Consider the following 19218-nt stretch of genomic DNA (forward strand, 5'->3'; position numbering starts at 1 on the left):
AGTAACCACAAGCCCTTACCAATCACATTGTGCGGTTATAGGGTGGTTGTATGGTGGAGTGATGGCTATGTGTGTGACGCAACGGTCAGTAACCACAAGCCCTTACCAATCACATTGTGCGGTTATAGGGTGGTTGTATGGTGGAGTGATGGCTATGTGTGTGATGCAACGGTCAGTAACCACAAGCCCTTACCAATCACATTGTGCGGTTATAGGGTGGTTGTATGGTGGAGTGATGGCTATGTGTGTGACGCAATGGTCAGTAACCACAAGCCCTTACCAATCACATTGTGCGGTTATAGGGTGGTTGTATGGTGGAGTGATGGCTATGTGTGTGATGCAACGGTCAGTAACCACAAGCCCTTACCAATCACATTGTGCGGTTATAGGGTGGTTGTATGGTGGAGTGATGGCTATGTGTGTGACGCAACGGTCAGTAACCACAAGCCCTTACCAATCACATTGTGCGGTTATAGGGTGGTTGTATTGTGGAGTGATGGCTATGTGTGTGATGCAACGGTCAGTAACCACAAGCCCTTACCAATCACATTGTGCGGTTATAGGGTGGTTATATGGTGGAGTGATGGCTATGTGTGTGACGCAACGGTCAGTAACCACAAGCCCTTACCAATCACATTGTGCGGTTATAGGGTGGTTGTATGGTGGAGTGATGGCTATGTGTGTGATGCAACGGTCAGTAACCACAAGCCCTTACCAATCCCATTGTGCGGTTATAGGGTGGTTATATGGTGGAGTGATGGCTATGTGTGTGACGCAATGGTCAGTAACCACAAGCCCTTACCAATCACATTGTGCGGTTATAGGGTGGTTATATGGTGGAGTGATGGCTATGTGTGTGATGCAACGGTCAGTAACCACAAGCCCTTACCAATCCCATTGTGCGGTTATAGGGTGGTTATATGGTGGAGTGATGGCTATGTGTGTGACGCAACGGTCAGTAACCACAAGCCCTTACCAATCACATTGTGCGGTTATAGGGTGGTTATATGGTGGAGTGATGGCTATGTGTGTGATGCAACGGTCAGTAACCACAAGCCCTTACCAATCACATTGTGCGGTTATAGGGTGGTTGTATGGTGGAATGACAGGATGGTTATAGGGTGGAATGACTGGATGGTTGTAGGATGGAATGACTGGATGGTTATAGGATGGAATGACTGGATGGTTATAGGGTGGAATGCAGGATGTTTATAGGATGGAATGACTGGATGGTTGTAGGGTGGAATGCAGGATGTTTATAGGGTGGAATGACTGGATGATTATAGGATGGAATGACAGGATGGTTATGGGGTGTTATGACTGGATGGTTATAGGGTGGAATGCAGGATGGTTATAGGGTGGAATGCAGGATGGTTATAAGGTGGAATGACAGGATGGTTATAGGATGGAATGACTGGATGGTTATAGGATGGAATGACTGGATGGTTATAGGGTGGAATGACAGGATGGTTATAGGGTGTTATGACTGGATGGTTGTAGGATGTTATGACTGGATGGTTATAGGATGGAATGACTGGATGGTTATGGGGTGTTATGACTGGATGGTTATGGGGTGTTATGACTGGATGGTTATGGGGTGGAATGCAGGATGGTTATGGGGTGTTATGACTGCATGGTTGTAGGATGGAATGACTGGATGGTTATAGGATGTAATGACTGGATGGTTATAGGGTGAATGACTGGATGTTTATAGGGTGGAATGACTGGATGGTTATAGGGTGGAATGACTGGATGGTTATAGGGTGAAATGACTGGATGGTTATAGGGTGGAATGACTGGATGGTTATAAGGTGGAATGCAGGATGATTATAGGATGGAATGACTGGATGGTTATAGGGTGAAATGACTGGATGGTTATAGGGTGTTATGACTGGATGGTTATAAGGTGGAATGACTGGATGGTTATAGGGTGGAATGCAGGATGGTTATAGGGTGGAAAGAGGATGGTTATAGGGTGTTATGACTGGATGGTTATAGGGTGTTATGACTGGATGGTTGTAGGATGGAATGACAGGATGGTTATAGGGTGTTATGACTGGATGGTTGTAGGGTGTTATGACTGGATGGTTGTAGGGTGTTATGACTGGATGGTTGTAGGATGGAATGACAGGATGGTTGTAGGGTGGAATACAGGATGGTTATAGGGTGGAATGACTGGATGGTTATAGGGTGGAATGACAGGGTGGTTATAGGGTAGAATGACTGGATGGTTATTGGGTGGAATGACTGGATGGTTACAGGATGGAATGACTGGATAGTTACAGGGTGGAATGACAGGATGGCTATAGGGTGGAATGACAGGATGGCTATAGGGTGGAATGACTGGATGGCTATAGGGTGGAATGACAGGATGGTTATAGGGTGGAATGACTGGATGGTTATAGGGTGGAATGACTGGATGGCTATAGGGTGGAATGACAGGATGGTTATTGGGTGGAATGACTGGATGGTTATAGGGTGGAATGACTGGATGGTTATAGGGTGGAATGACTGGATGGTTACAAGGTGGAATGACTGGATCGCTATAGGGTGGAATGACTGGATGGTTATAGGGTGGAATGACGGTATAGTTACACGGTGGAATGACGTGATGGTTGTAAGGCGGAATGACGGGATGGTTATAGGGCAGAATGACAGGATGGTTATAGGGCGGAATGACAGGATGGTTATAGGGTGGAATGACAGGATGGTTATAGGGTGGAATGACAGGATGATAGATATAATACACGATCAGTCATACCATTAAAACCACCTGCCTTCTATTGTGTTGGTCCCCCTTGGACCTATTGAGGCATCTTGCACCAAGACATTGGCAGCAGATCCTGTAAGGTGTGAGGTGTGAGGTGCGGCCTTCATAGCTCAGACTTGTTTTTCCAGCACATACACAGATATTCAATATGACGGAGATCTGGGGAATTTGGAGGCCGTCAACATCTTAAACTCTTTCTCATGTTTCTTAAACCATTCCAGAGCAATTTCTACAGTGAGACAGGGCTCATTATCCTGCTGAAAGCCACCACTGTGGTCATGGAATACTGTTGACATGAAGGGGTGTACTTATGTGTAACAATGGTTAGGTAGGTGGTACGTGTCAGAGTAACATCCACGTGAGTGCTAGGACCCAAGGTTTCTCCACAGAACATCGTGCAGAGCATCACACTGCTCCCACCGGCTAACCACCTTCCCATTGTGCTCCTGGTGCCATCTCTCCCCCAGGTAAATGACGCACATGCGCCCGGCCGCCCACATGACGTAAAGGAAAATGTGATTCATCAGACCAGGCCACCATTCATCAGACCAGGTCATCCATTGCTCCATGGTTCAGTTTTGATGCTCACCTGCCAATTATAGAAGGTTTTGGTGGTGAACAGGGGTCAGCATGGGCACTTTTACCTGCGTGCACCTGCGTAGCCCCATATGCAGCCAGCTGCGATGCCCTGTGTGTTCTCTATCATATATCCAGCAGTAACTTTACAGCAGCTCTTCTGTGGGATAGGACCAGGCAAACTCCCCATCTATGTTCCTGCCACATCACTGACCTTGTTACACTACTGGCCCTGTCACACCATCTATGGACCTAATTCAGACCTGGTCGCTGTTGTGTGAATTTGCAGAGGTTTGTGATCAGATAGTCATCGCCCAGCCAGAGTGAAAATCCGCCCCGTCCAAGTCTGCGTACGCCGTGCGAAAAGGTTTGTAAACACCACCCAGCTGCAAATCCGTTCACACCTCACTCACCATGGAATGGTTTTTCCAGTGTGTGCGTAGCCCAGGACTTACTCCTACAGTGCGATGAGAACAGGCTGATCGGGGCCGGAGCGGACGTCACACACCCGCCCTGACAACGCTTGGGAACGCCTGCGTTTTCCCTGACACTCCCAGAAAATGGCCAGTTACCGCCCACAAACGTCCGCTTCCTGTCAATCAGCCTGCGTTCGCCTAGTGATAAAAAATACACTAATTTCTTTTGCAATTTGGCCTCGCGCATGCGCACTACATTCCATACACGTGCGCAGTTTATAATCATCCGCCTTGTGAATTTGCACAACAGCGGTCAGGTCCAAATAAGGTCCTAGGTCCTTGTCTCATCTATGTCCATGTCCCATCTCTGACCCTGCCATACCTCTGACCTTGTCCCATCTACATCTATGTCACACCTCTGCCCTTGTCACACTTCTGACCCTGCCATACCGCCTGTCCTTGTCACACCTACATTCATGACACACCTCTGACCTTGTCACACCTCTGACCTTGTCACACCTCTGTTCTTGTCACACCTCTGACCTTGTCACACCTCTGTTCTTGTCACACCTCTGACCTTGTCACACTTCTGACCCTGCCATATCTCCTGTCCTTGTCACACCTACATTCATGACACACCTCTGACCTTGTCACACATCTGCTCTTGTCACACCTCTGTTCTTGTCACACCTACTGACCTTGTCACACCCCTGACCTTGTTACACCTTTGTTCTGTCACACTTCAACTCTCCAGCGCTATGTGTGTGAGACCCCTAGAGCCGATGAGAGGATCTTCTGCTAATAACAGCCACTACTGTTCCCTTAGAGCTGTATGCGCTCATCGGTACTTGAGATGCTGCCTGGACTTAAACCTCTAGCACTGGAGGCTCACACAATAGACTGGAGAACACAATGTAATAAACCTGGAGTGTAGCAGCTGGCAAGGCAAGAGTTAATTTCAGAGAAACTGGATATAAAAATGGTAACTGCAGACAGGCTTGAAAAGATATGGTAAAGACTGCAGGACTGGATATGGACTGGTTCCAGAACAAAGTGTTTGTTGCTGATGAACGCAACCAGGTGATGGTTAACTGCTGAGAAACAAACAGGTGCTGGGTTTGTACTGTGTTTGAAAGCAATGTGCTGACAGCATGAACCTAGTTACAGAGAGACTTGCTGAATGACCTGTGTGACTAGGCCGCAGACTGTAATAACACACAGCAGTATAGGTTCAGGTATACTGGAAATGCTAGAAACTTGTGACTACTGGAACAGCTGGAGCGAATGTACTTTGCTGCTAATAACCATGGACACACAGGCTGGATGTACACAGAATCAGAGCTGGCAGGGTATATTCACAGAGACTTGACAGGAGCCTGGACATGGATCAGGACCAGACATGAGAGTAACTGGAGGGCCATGGCAAGACAAGGACACAGAGCAGGAATGGACAGAGGATAACAGGTACAGGGCACAGGTGCAGGACTGGCAGGGACAGCACACTGAGGAATGAGGCAGGATACTAGGATGCAGGTACACAATGTAGGGCAAAAGACAGGAACAGAGAGGCAGACTGGGAACTGTACAGCGACCAAGTGACAGGCTGCACTAGGTTCAGGAACTCGGGAATATCACCGGCAGGGTGGAACTGATATCACTGACCTGGTTTGGGAGTGTTGTGGACTCGGGGCTTCTTCCGATGACCGGGAAGAGGAACCGCCACTGGGTCGTAGTAGAGATGGCCGGATGTAGGTCTTCCTCATGCAGAACTAAGACGGCAGGCGGGAGGCCCAGAGGAATTCTTGTAGGTCTCCTGTAAGACAAGACTTGTAGAAATAATGAAGGCTGGGGTACTGAGATATTGGAGACACTGTGGTATTGAAGGCACTGAGGTACTGGGAGTACAGGGAGTGCTGGGAGACCCTTGGAGGCACGGAGGTGTTTGGAGGCACGGAGGTGCTTGGAGGCACGGAGGTGTTTGGAGACACCGAGGTGTTTGGAGGGACGAGGTGCTTGGAGGCACGAGGTGCTTGGAGACACGGAGGTAACTGGAGGCACGGAGGTGCTTTGAGGCGCGGAGGTGCTTGGAGGCACGGGGTGCTTGGAGGCACGAGGTGCTTGGAGGCACGGAGGTGCTTGGAGGCACGGAGGTAACTGGAGGCACGGAGGTGCTTGTAGGCACAGGATGCTTGGAAGCACAGGTTGCTTGTAGGCACAGGATGCTTGGAAGCACAGGTTGCTTGTAGGCACAGGATGCTTGGAAGCACAGGATGCTTGCAGGGACAGGATGCTTGGAAGCACAGGATGCTTGCAGGGACAGGATGCTTGGAAGCACAGGATGCTTGCAGGGACAGGATGCTTGGAAGCACAGGATGCTTGCAGGGACAGGATGCTTGGAAGCACAGGATGCTTGCAGGGACGAGGGAGCTCTGGATCATAGCTTCCACAGGAGAAACGAAGATACTCAGGCATCGGATCTCTGCCTGGTATCTGATTTTAAATTCCCCGCCCTAGCCTGATTGGCGGAGCAGGCAGGTGACGTCAGACCTGCTCCGCCTCCTTGCCCTTGCTTGTGATGGCGGCGCCCTTGCTTCCGGGAAGCCGCCGGAGAGCAGCGCCGACCCGCCGCTGAAGCCGGAGACTGACAGGGGAAGAGAGGCGCCGGGCAGACCAGGCCACCCGCAGGGACAAGCGCGGTCGCCGCTGCCCGAGGTTCGTGACAGTACCCCCTCCTCCAGGAGTGGCCCCTGGACACTTCCCGGGCTTAGTCGGATGTCTGGAGTGGAAGATCCGAATCAGACGAGGAGCCGTTACTTCAGTAGCCCCAATCCAACTTCTCTCCTCAGGTCCATAACCCTTCCAGTCCACCAAGTACTGTAATTTTTTATGAAGATAACGAGAGTCCAGAATAGCTTTGATTTCAAACTCCGCTCCAGCTTCTGCCACTACGGACGTTGGCCTTGGGAGTGCTGAGTGGAATCGATTCAGTATGAGGGGACGGAGTAGAGAAACATGGAAGGCGTTAGGTATGCGAAGATGGGCAGGCAAACCCAGTTTACAGACCACAGGATTTAAGACTTGTAGCACAGGGTAAGGACCGATGAACCTTGGAGCGAATTTCATGGTGGGCACCTTCAACCGGAGATTCCGTGTGGACAGCCATACCCTGTCCCCAACTTTATATTGAGGTGCGGCTTGCCGTTTCTTATCTGCAAAGAACTTGTACCGAACAGAAACCTGCTTAAGATTAGCATGAACCTTTCTCCAAATTTGTCCAAAGTGTCGTAGAGTGGACGCTACAGCAGGAACCTCTATTATCGGAAGGCTTGGAAATTCCGGAACACGGGGATGGAACCCGTAGTTGACGAAAAATGGTGATTCCCCAGTGGAAGAATGAAACAAATGGTTATGGGCAAACTCCGCCCAAGGCAACAACTCCACCCAGTTGTCCTGTGAAGGAGAGAGATACAACCGAAGAAAAGTCTCTAGATCTTGATTGACTCGTTCCGTTTGTCCATTTGTTTGGGGATGATAAGCCGACGAAAACTTAAGTTTAATGTGTAGAGTTGAACAAAGGGCTTTCCAAAACCTGGCGGTGAACTGTACTCCACGGTCAGAAACAATCTCTTGTGGCAACCCATGCAAACGAAAATGTTCTCGGATAAACAATAGAGCCAGTTTCGGTGCTGTCGGAAGACCAGTCAAGGGCACAAAGTGTGCCATCTTCGAAAAACGGTCAACGATAACCCAAACGGTGTTGCAACCCTTGGAACAGGGCAAGTCAGTGATGAAGTCCATGGAAATGTGAGTCCAGGGTCTCACAGGGATAGGCAGAGGACGAAGTAACCCTGCAGGAGGCAGACGAGGAGATTTATGTTGTGTACATTGGGGACATGAATTAACGCAATCTTGTACATCCTTCCTCATGGTGTTCCACCAGTAAGACCTTTGCAGAAACTTGTACATCTTCTGAGCGCCGGGATGACCGGAAAACTTGGAGTTATGGACCCACCGTAGTATTCCTGGGCGGAATCTAGCTGGTACGGACATTCTTCCAGGAGGAGGAGCTGGAGTAGTTAAAGCAGCAGAGACAGAAACTGGATTCAGAATTAAACCCCGCTCCGGAGGTTCATCCTCGTCTGTGGGAACCTGTGAACGGGAAAGCGCATCTGCTTTAATATTGAGAGTCCCGGCACGGTACTTGATAATGAACGAGAATCGGGAAAAGAAAAGTGCCCATCTCGCCTGGCGAGGATTCAAACATTGTGCGGATTTGATGTACAGTAAATTCTTGTGATCCGTGTAGATGGTAAACACATGTTTAGCCCCTTCTAGAAGATATCTCCATTCTTCCAAGGCAGATTTGATTGCCAAGAGTTCCTGGTCTCCAATAGAGTAATTTCGTTCGGCTGGAGAGAATTTACGAGAGTGGAAGCCACACGGATGTAATTTCTTATCAGAGGAATGCTGGGAGAGGACAGCCCCCACCCCGACTGAAGATGCATCAACTTCTAAGAAGAAGGGTTCCTCGAAATTTGGTTGTTGGAGAACTGGAGCCGTCGTGAAAGCTAACTTTAAGCGAGAAAAAGCTACAATGGCTTCCGGAGGCCACAAACTAGGATTAGAACCCTTTCTCGTCAGGGCAGTAATGGGTGCAACAATGGTGGAGAAACCTTTAATGAATTTCCTGTAGTAGTTCGCAAAGCCCAGGAACCTTTGTATTGCTTTCAGGGAAAGAGGCTGAGTCCAATCACGAATGGCCGACAACTTTTCCGGATCCATGCGAAGCTCCGTCCCCGAGATGACATAACCGAGGAACGGAATAGATGTTACTTCAAAGGTACATTTGGAAAGCTTGGCGTAGAGATGATTCTCTTGTAAACGGTGTAGCACCTCTTTGACTTGAGTCCTGTGTTCGACAAGATTCTTGGAAAAAATCAGTATGTCGTCCAGATATACCACAACGCTCTGATACAGCATATCACGAAAGATTTCGTTGACGAATCCCTGGAAAACCGCGGGAGCATTACTAAGACCAAACGGCATCACCAAGTATTCGTAATGCCCATCTCGGGTATTAAAGGCAGTCTTCCATTCATCCCCCTCTCGGATGCGTATAAGATTATAAGCTCCTCTCAAGTCGAGTTTTGAAAAAATGCGGGCACCACGAACCCTATCAAATAACTCTGTGATTAGTGGCAAGGGGTATTTATTCTTAATAGTAATGTCGTTTAGGCCGCGGTAGTCGATGCATGGTCTCAACCCCCCGTCCTTTTTCTTCACGAAAAAGAAGCCTGCACCAGCAGGGGAGGAAGAGGGGCGAATGAATCCCTTGAGCATATTGGACTTAATATACTCCGACATGGCTTGAGTCTCGGGAAGAGACAGAGGATATGTGCGACCACGAGGTGGCGTCTTCCCTGGGACAAGGTCAATAGGGCAGTCCCAAGGCCTGTGAGGTGGTAACAGGTCAGCAGCTTGTTCCGAAAATACGTCCTTGTACCCTTGATATGCCTCCGGAATGTGCTCTTCATCCGTTTTGGAGGTAACACGGAGCGGACAAACAGGAGTAAGACAATTAGTGTGACAAAAGGAACTCCAGGACAGAATTTGTGACGACTTCCAATCGATGTGGGGGTTATGACTTTTCAGCCAAGGCATTCCAAGAACCAGATCATGGGGCATTTCTGGGATTACCAAGAGTTCCAAATCTTCCTGATGTAGAGCCCCGACCCGCAGCTTAACTGGCCCCGTGCGCCACATTATGAGACCTTTGGAAATTCTAGTCCCGTTGATAGCCGTCAGTGAAATTGGCCGCTCGATAGGCCGTAACTTTAAACCCAAACTTTGGGCACAGAAGGAAGAAACGAAGTTCCCTGCAGCTCCGGAATCCAATAGGGCTTCACAAGACCTGGAGACTGAATTGGAGACTAGAGTTACTGGAAGCAAGCAGTCCGAAGTTGGAGAAGCTTTTGTCGTAACTCCCAGCTTGACTCCTCCGGAACAAGCTAGGTCTGCCCGTTTCCCGGACGGACTTTACAAGATTTAAGAAAATGATCTGCGGCTCCACAGTAAAGGCAGAGTTTACCCTCACGACGACGCTGTCGTTCTTCCGGAGACAGTCGGGAGCGGTTAATTTGCATGGGCTCATCTGAGCTAGGTGAGGCCACCGGCCTAGGAGTAGGATTCCGGAACCTGGAACGATCCGAACGGTTACGTTCTCTTCCACGCTCCTGCATCCGAAGATCCACCTTGACGCAAAGGGAAATCAAATCTTCTAATGGATCCGGCAGATCTCTAGTAACCAGCTCGTCTTTCAGCCGGTCGGAAAGACCGTTCCAGAAGGCAGCTCTCAGGGCATCATTATTCCAGCGTAGTTCGGAAGCAATGGTCTGGAAATGAACCACGTACTGGCCCACGGAACGGGCGCCCTGCCGAACACGGAGCAAATCGGAAGAAGCAGTGGTCATTCTGCCGGGCTCGTCGAAAATCCTTCGAAAGGACGAGATGAAGTTGGTGTAGTTGGAAACCATGGGATCAGATCGTTCCCATAATGGAGACACCCAATCCAAAGCAGAACCTTCCAACAGAGAAATAATATATGCTACCTTGGACCGGTCTGTAGGAAAGTTGTGTGCAAGTAGCTCGAAATGTACCTCGCACTGGTTCAAGAAACCACGACAATTTTTGGGATTCCCATTATAGCGGGACGGAGTAGGCAACTGAAGGCGTGGAGTGACACCGGCCGATGGTTGAACATTGCTGGCAACGGCAACTGGTGCGACTGCTGGAACAGGAGCCGGAATTACTGAGGCCAGAGACGCCTGAATCTGATCCAGACGCCCGGACAACTGCTGGAGGTACTGCATCACCTGACCTTGTGCTGCTTCCTGACTTTGCACTCGAGAAGCCAGGTTCTGGATGGCACTAGAGTCCGTGTTCCGATCCCCCGAGTCCATGAGGCCTGAGTATACTATCACTGACCTGGTTTGGGAGTGTTGTGGACTCGGGGCTTCTTCCGATGACCGGGAAGAGGAACCGCCACTGGGTCGTAGTAGAGATGGCCGGATGTAGGTCTTCCTCATGCAGAACTAAGACGGCAGGCGGGAGGCCCAGAGGAATTCTTGTAGGTCTCCTGTAAGACAAGACTTGTAGAAATAATGAAGGCTGGGGTACTGAGATATTGGAGACACTGTGGTATTGAAGGCACTGAGGTACTGGGAGTACAGGGAGTGCTGGGAGACCCTTGGAGGCACGGAGGTGTTTGGAGGCACGGAGGTGCTTGGAGGCACGGAGGTGTTTGGAGACACCGAGGTGTTTGGAGGGACGAGGTGCTTGGAGGCACGAGGTGCTTGGAGACACGGAGGTAACTGGAGGCACGGAGGTGCTTTGAGGCGCGGAGGTGCTTGGAGGCACGGGGTGCTTGGAGGCACGAGGTGCTTGGAGGCACGGAGGTGCTTGGAGGCACGGAGGTAACTGGAGGCACGGAGGTGCTTGTAGGCACAGGATGCTTGGAAGCACAGGTTGCTTGTAGGCACAGGATGCTTGGAAGCACAGGTTGCTTGTAGGCACAGGATGCTTGGAAGCACAGGATGCTTGCAGGGACAGGATGCTTGGAAGCACAGGATGCTTGCAGGGACAGGATGCTTGGAAGCACAGGATGCTTGCAGGGACAGGATGCTTGGAAGCACAGGATGCTTGCAGGGACAGGATGCTTGGAAGCACAGGATGCTTGCAGGGACGAGGGAGCTCTGGATCATAGCTTCCACAGGAGAAACGAAGATACTCAGGCATCGGATCTCTGCCTGGTATCTGATTTTAAATTCCCCGCCCTAGCCTGATTGGCGGAGCAGGCAGGTGACGTCAGACCTGCTCCGCCTCCTTGCCCTTGCTTGTGATGGCGGCGCCCTTGCTTCCGGGAAGCCGCCGGAGAGCAGCGCCGACCCGCCGCTGAAGCCGGAGACTGACAGGGGAAGAGAGGCGCCGGGCAGACCAGGCCACCCGCAGGGACAAGCGCGGTCGCCGCTGCCCGAGGTTCGTGACAACTGACCAGGATCCCTAATAAAAGGGAGAGAGACCAATCACAGGAGTAATCAGGCTCGAGTCAGGAAATGAGGCATTCCAAACAGGTGTGCTGCTGCGTGTTGCAGCTAGCATCCCAGTTGCTAGGAGACAGCCAGAATATAGACAGGCAGAGCCGCAGTGATGTCCAGCAGCAAACCACAGCGGCAACACATAACAACAGTACTGACCTTGTCACACCTCTGACCTTGTTACACTACTGACCTTGCCACACCTGTTTCTGTCTCACCTCTGACCTTGTTACACTATTGACCTTGCCACACCTGTTTCTGTATCACCTCTGACCTTGTCGCACCTCGTGCCCTGTCACAAGACACACTTTATATGACCTGTTCCTCTCCTCCTCTCAGATAACCCTGATCACTCCCACCTTCAGAACTTCTCCTGAGATCCACCCCACCTATAGAATGCCACACACCCCTCATCTTCAGGCTTTCTCCAGACTCTTTAAAGAACTTTGAAAGTGGGAAGTACAGCAGAGAAAGTACTGCAGAATATGTGATCACTTCCTGTCCCCATTATATTAAACAGTTGTCGGGGAAAGCGGGAAATGAACCAGAATTTCATTCACTTTATTGTGTGTATGAAACCAAGGATCTTGTTCCTTACCTCTCAGATACGGCTGGCAGGGGGTCGATCCCCACATGAGGGGCGGGTTGAGGTTTTATTGGGGCCCCGAGGAGAAGAGCGCTGGGGACTGGTTTGTGGAAATGGCTGGGGAACCAAGGAGGCTGCAGTTGTGTGTCAGCAGTTGGGACTCGGATTTGTAAGCAGCGCCCTGCAGGTATGTATTTTACTGAATTACATAGTATGGAAAAGGTGGGGGTTCTCTGCATGTATATATGTACACACATTCCTTATACACTCTGCCTTCCCGTAATCAATAATAAATGTGTGAGGGCAGAGAGGGGGTGTTAGGCTGGGCTCCATGAATGAGTGTGTGTGTGGGGGGTGGGTGCAGGTTAGGCTCCATTAATGACCAGTGGTTTGTCTGGCACATTGATGAGTAAGGGGGGATGGGGGTCAGGTTTGGCTCCACGACTGAGTGATGGGTAGGGGTTTGCATTGGCTCCATGAATGAGTGAGGGGTTGAGGTCAGGTTTGTCCCCATGAATGAGTGAGGGGTTGAGGTCAGGTTTGTCCCCATGAATGAGTGAGGGCGAAGGTTTCAGGTTTGGTACGATTAATTAATGGGTGAGTGAGGGGTAGTGGTCAGGTTCAGCCCCATGAAAGAGTGAGGGGTAGTGGTCAGGTTCAGCTCCATGAAGGAGTGAGGGGTAGTGGTCAGGTTCAGCTCCATGAAGGAGTGAGGGGTAGTGGTCAGGTTCAGCTCCATGAAAGGAGTGAGGGTCAGGTTCAGCTCCATGAAGGAATGAGGGGTAGTGGTCAAGTTCGGCTCCATGAAGGAATGAGGGGTAGTGGTCAGGTTCAGCTCCATGAAGGAGTGAGGGGTAGTGGTCAGGTTCAGCTCCATGAAGGAGTGAGGCGTAGAGAGGTCAGGTTCAGCTCCATGATTGAGTGAGGGGTAGTGGTCTGGTTCAGCTCCATGAAGGAATGAGGGATAGAGAGGTCAGGTTTGGCTCCATGAACAAATGAGGGGTAGAGAGGTCAGGTTCGGCTCCATGAAGGAATGAGGGGTAGTGGTCAGGTTCAGCTCCATGAATGAGTGAGGGGGAGGGTCAGGTTCAGCTCCATGAAGGAGTGAGGGGTAGTGGTCAGGTTCAGTTCCATGAAGGAATGAGGGGTAGAGAGGTCAGATTCAGCTCCATGAAGCAATGAGGGGTAGTGGTCAGGTTCAGCTCCATGAATGAGTGAGGGGGAGGGTCAGGTTCAGCTCCATGAATGAGTGAGGGGGAGGGTCAGGTTCGGCTCCATGAATGAGTGAGGGGGAGGGTCAGGTTCAGCTCCATGAATGAGTGAGGAGGAGGGTCAGGTTCAGTTCTATGAATGAGTGAGGGGGAGGGTCAGGTTCAGCTCCATGAATGAGTGAGGGGAAGGGTCAGGTTTGGCTCCATGAATGAGTGAGGGGGAGGGTCAGGTTCGGCTCCATGAATGAGTGAGGGGGAGGGTCAGGTTCAGCTCCATGAATGAGTGAGGGGGAGGGTCAGGTTCAGCTCCATGAATGAGTGAGGAGGAGGGTCAGGTTCAGTTCTATGAATGAGTGAGGGGGAGGGTCAGGTTCAGCTCCATGAATGAGTGAGGGGGAGGGTCAGGTTTGGCTCCATGAATGAGTGAGGGGGAGGGTCAGGTCTGGCTCCAGTACTGAGCGGGGGCAGGTTTGGCATTAGGGTCTGTATGGTGTAGATAAGCGGAAAGACTAGTTGAGGCCTCCATGATTATACTTGGTTTCCTCTGTCGCTGGTGCTGTTACTAATCTCACTGCTGCTTTCTTATAACCTGGTCCCTGGTTCATGCGTGGTACGTCTGTAGAAGAATATGCAATGTGTAACAGCAGTGCAGAGTGTCTTCAGACATATTTAGAGCAGCTGAAGAACTAACGCAGTCCAGGTTACAGATGAGCCAGAGTCACTCCTCATGGAATTAATGTGCCATGTTCCTCTCATTCCTTACATATCTACATATGTGTAACATGTTCCTCATATAACATGTAAGATATGTCTCATGTACCATGTCCCCCTTATCCTTGTACACATTTAGCACACATTGGGCAATGCTGATACCACGGATCTGATGGTTACACCTGGGAGGCGCAGAACGTCCCATTGCTGGGAAGTAAGAGGAGAGTGGTTAGGGAGGTGCGGGCACTTGCGCAGGCGGCCATGTTCAGGCGGAGATACTGCGCCTGCATAGGGCTGGCGCAATCTCTGATGGCGTGATTTAACAACACACACGAATTAGCGCTGCAGCCGGTGAGCGTTTCAGTAGGAAGACATCGGCTGCAGTAGTATTAGTATGAAGACACAGTCATGTCCGCAACTGCGTCCTCCTCTGTTTCATCTCCGTTATATCCTTACCTGTACTGCATACATACATGTACCATGTGCCTCATACATTACATACATGTACCATGTTCCTCACACATTACATACATGTACTGTGTTCCTCATACCCTGCGTACATGTATCATGTTCCTCATACCCTGTATACATGTATTGTGTTCCTCATACCCTGCATACATGTACATGTACCATGTTCCTCACACATTACATACATGTACTGTGTTCCTCATACCCTGCATACATGTATCGTGTTCCTCATACCCTGTATACATGTATCGTGTTCCTCATACCCTGCATACATGTACATGTACCATGTTCCTCACACATTACATACATGTACCATGTTCCCCATACATTACATACATGTATCATGTGCCTCATAACCAGCATACATGTACCATGTTCCTCATACCCTGCATACATGTACCATGTTCCTTATACCCTGCATACATGGATCATGTTCCTCATAACCAGCATACATGTTCCTCATACCCTGCATACATGTACCGTGTTCCTTATACCCTGCATACATGTACCATGTTCCTCATACCCTGCATACATGTACCGTGTTCCTCATACCCTGCATACATGTATCGTGTTCCTCATACCCTGTATACATGTATCGTGTTCCTCATACCCTGCATACATGTACATGTACCATGTTCCTCACACATTACATACATGTACCATGTTCCCCATACATTACATACATGTATCATGTGCCTCATAACCAGCATACATGTACCATGTTCCTCATACCCTGCATACATGTACCATGTTCCTTATACCCTGCATACATGGATCATGTTCCTCATAACCAGCATACATGTTCCTCATACCCTGCATACATGTACCGTGTTCCTTATACCCTGCATACATGTACCATGTTCCTCATACCCTGCATACATGTACCGTGTTCCTCATACCCTGCATACATGTATCGTGTTCATCATACCCTGCATACATGTTCCATTTTCCTCATACCCTGCATACATGTATCGTGTTCCTCATACCCTGCATACATGTACCATGTTCCTCATACCCTGCATACATGTACTATGTTCCTCATACCCTGCATACATGTTCCATTTTCCTCATACCCTGCATACATGTACCATGTTCCTCATATCCTGCCTACATGTATCATGTTCCTCATACCCTGCATACATGTACCATGTTCCTCATACCCTGCATACATGTACCATGTTCCTCATACCCTGCATACAAGTACCGTGTTCCTCATACCCTGCATACATGTTCCATTTTCCTCATACCCTGCATACATGTACCATGTTCCTCATACCCTGCATACATGTACCATGTTCCTCATACCCTGCATACATGTACCGTGTTCCTCATACCCTGCATACATGTACCGTGTTCCTCATACCCTGCATACATGTTCCATTTTCCTCATACCCTGCATACATGTATCGTGTTCATCATACCCTGCATACATGTACCATGTTCCTCATACCCTGCATACATGTACCATGTTCCTCATACCCTGCATACATGTACTGTATTCCTCATACCCTGCATTCATGTACCATGTTCCTCATACCCTGCATACATGTATCGTGTTCCACATACCCTGAATACTACATGTACCGTGTTCCTCATATCCTGCATACATGTACCGTGTTCCTCATACCCTGCATACATGTACCGTGTTCTTCAAACCCTGCATACATGTACCGTGTTCCTCATACCCTGCATACATGTACCGTGTTCCTCATACCCTGCATACATGAACCGTGTTCCTCATACCCTGCATACATGAACCGTGTTCTCATATCCTGCATACATGTACCGTGTTCCACAAACCCTGCATACATGTACCCTGTTCCTCATACCCTGCATACATGTACCGTGTTCCTCATACCCTGCATACATGTACCGTGTTCCTCATATCCTGCATACATGTACCGTGTTCCTCATATCCTGCATACATGTACCGTGTTCCTCATATCCTGCATACATGTACCGTGTTCCTCATACCCTGTATACATGTATCGTGTTCCCCATACCCTGCATACATGTACATGTACCATGTTCTTCACACATTACATACATGTACCACGTTCCCCATACATTACATACATGTATCATGTGCCTCATAACCAGCATACATGTACCATGTTCCTCATACCCTGCATACATGTACCATGTTCCTTATACCCTGCATACATGGATCATGTTCCTCATAACCAGCATACATGTTCCTCATATCCTGCATACATGTACAGTGCTCCTCATACCCTGCATACATGTTCCATTTTCCTCATACCCTGCATACATGTATCGTGTTCATCATACCCTGCATACATGTACCATGTTCCTCATACCCTGCATACATGTACCATGTTCCTCATACCCTGCATACATGTACCGTGTTCCTCATACCCTGCATACATGTTCCATTTTCCTCATACCCTGCATACATGTACCATGTTCCTCATACCCTGCCTACATGTATCATGTTCCTCATACCCTGCATACATGTACCATGATCCTCATACCCTGCATACATGTACCGTGTTCCTCATACCCTGCACACATGTTCCATTTTCCTCATACCCTGCATACATGTATCGTGTTCATCATACCCTGCATACATGTACGATGTTCCTCATACCCTGCATACATGTACCGTGTTCCTCATATCCTGCATACATGTACCGTGTTCCTCATACCCTGCATACATGTTCCATTTTCCTCATACCCTGCATACATGTACCATGTTCCTCATACCCTGCATACATGTACCATGTTCCTCATACCCTGCATACATGTACCGTGTTCCTCATACCCTGCATACATGTACCGTGTTCCTCATACCCTGCATACATGTTCCATTTTCCTCATACCCTGCATACATGTATCGTGTTCATCATACCCTGCATACATGTACCATGTTCCTCATACCCTGCATACATGTACCATGTTCCTCATACCCTGCATACATGTACTGTATTCCTCATACCCTGCATTCATGTACCATGTTCCTCATACCCTGCATACATGTATCGTGTTCCACATACCCTGAATACTACATGTACCGTGTTCCTCATATCCTGCATACATGTACCGTGTTCCTCATACCCTGCATACATGTACCGTGTTCTTCAAACCCTGCATACATGTACCGTGTTCCTCATACCCTGCATACATGTACCGTGTTCCTCATACCCTGCATACATGAACCGTGTTCCTCATACCCTGCATACATGAACCGTGTTCTCATATCCTGCATACATGTACCGTGTTCCACATACCCTGCATACATGTACCGTGTTCCACAAACCCTGCATACATGTACCCTGTTCCTCATACCCTGCATACATGTACCGTGTTCCTCATACCCTGCATACATGTACCGTGTTCCTCATATCCTGCATACATGTACCGTGTTCCTCATATCCTGCATACATGTACCGTGTTCCTCATATCCTGCATACATGTACCGTGTTCCTCATACCCTGTATACATGTATCGTGTTCCCCATACCCTGCATACATGTACATGTACCATGTTCTTCACACATTACATACATGTACCACGTTCCCCATACATTACATACATGTATCATGTGCCTCATAACCAGCATACATGTACCATGTTCCTCATACCCTGCATACATGTACCATGTTCCTTATACCCTGCATACATGGATCATGTTCCTCATAACCAGCATACATGTTCCTCATATCCTGCATACATGTACAGTGCTCCTCATACCCTGCATACATGTTCCATTTTCCTCATACCCTGCATACATGTATCGTGTTCATCATACCCTGCATACATGTACCATGTTCCTCATACCCTGCATACATGTACCATGTTCCTCATACCCTGCATACATGTACCGTGTTCCTCATACCCTGCATACATGTTCCATTTTCCTCATACCCTGCATACATGTACCATGTTCCTCATACCCTGCCTACATGTATCATGTTCCTCATACCCTGCATACATGTACCATGTTCCTCATACCCTGCATACATGTACCGTGTTCCTCATACCCTGCACACATGTTCCATTTTCCTCATACCCTGCATACATGTATCGTGTTCATCATACCCTGCATACATGTACGATGTTCCTCATACCCTGCATACATGTACCGTGTTCCTCATATCCTGCATACATGTACCGTGTTCCTCATACCCTGCATACATGTACCATGTTCCTCATACCCTGCCTACATGTACCATGTTCCTCATACCCTGCATACGTGTACCGTGTTCCTCATACCCTGCATACATGTTCCATTTTCCTCATACCCTGCATACATGTACCGTGTTCCTCATATCCTGCATACATGTACCGTGTTCCTCATACTCTGCATACATGTATCGTGTTCCACATACCCTGCATACTACATGTATCGTGTTCCACATACCCT

The 19218-nt window shown here is 49.0% G+C and overlaps 1 protein-coding gene across 8 annotated transcripts in view; it reads left to right on the forward strand.

Annotated features, from left to right (window-relative positions):
* LOXL3 (lysyl oxidase like 3) overlaps positions 1–19218 on the forward strand; it is a 208568-nt gene that overhangs the window by 137267 nt on the left and 52083 nt on the right. For 6 of the 8 annotated variants that reach the window (XM_063925933.1, XM_063925924.1, XM_063925866.1 and 3 more), the window contains one exon: positions 12461–12628. The exons of the other annotated variants lie outside the window; for them this stretch is intronic. In XM_063925933.1, coding sequence (XP_063782003.1) covers positions 12461–12628 — 168 coding nt within the window. The remainder of the gene's footprint in view (positions 1–12460; positions 12629–19218) is intronic. 8 annotated transcript variants of the gene reach the window in all.

This window comes from Pseudophryne corroboree, chromosome 1, assembly GCF_028390025.1.
Source record: "Pseudophryne corroboree isolate aPseCor3 chromosome 1, aPseCor3.hap2, whole genome shotgun sequence".
In the NCBI taxonomy this organism is placed as follows: domain Eukaryota; kingdom Metazoa; phylum Chordata; class Amphibia; order Anura; family Myobatrachidae; genus Pseudophryne; species Pseudophryne corroboree.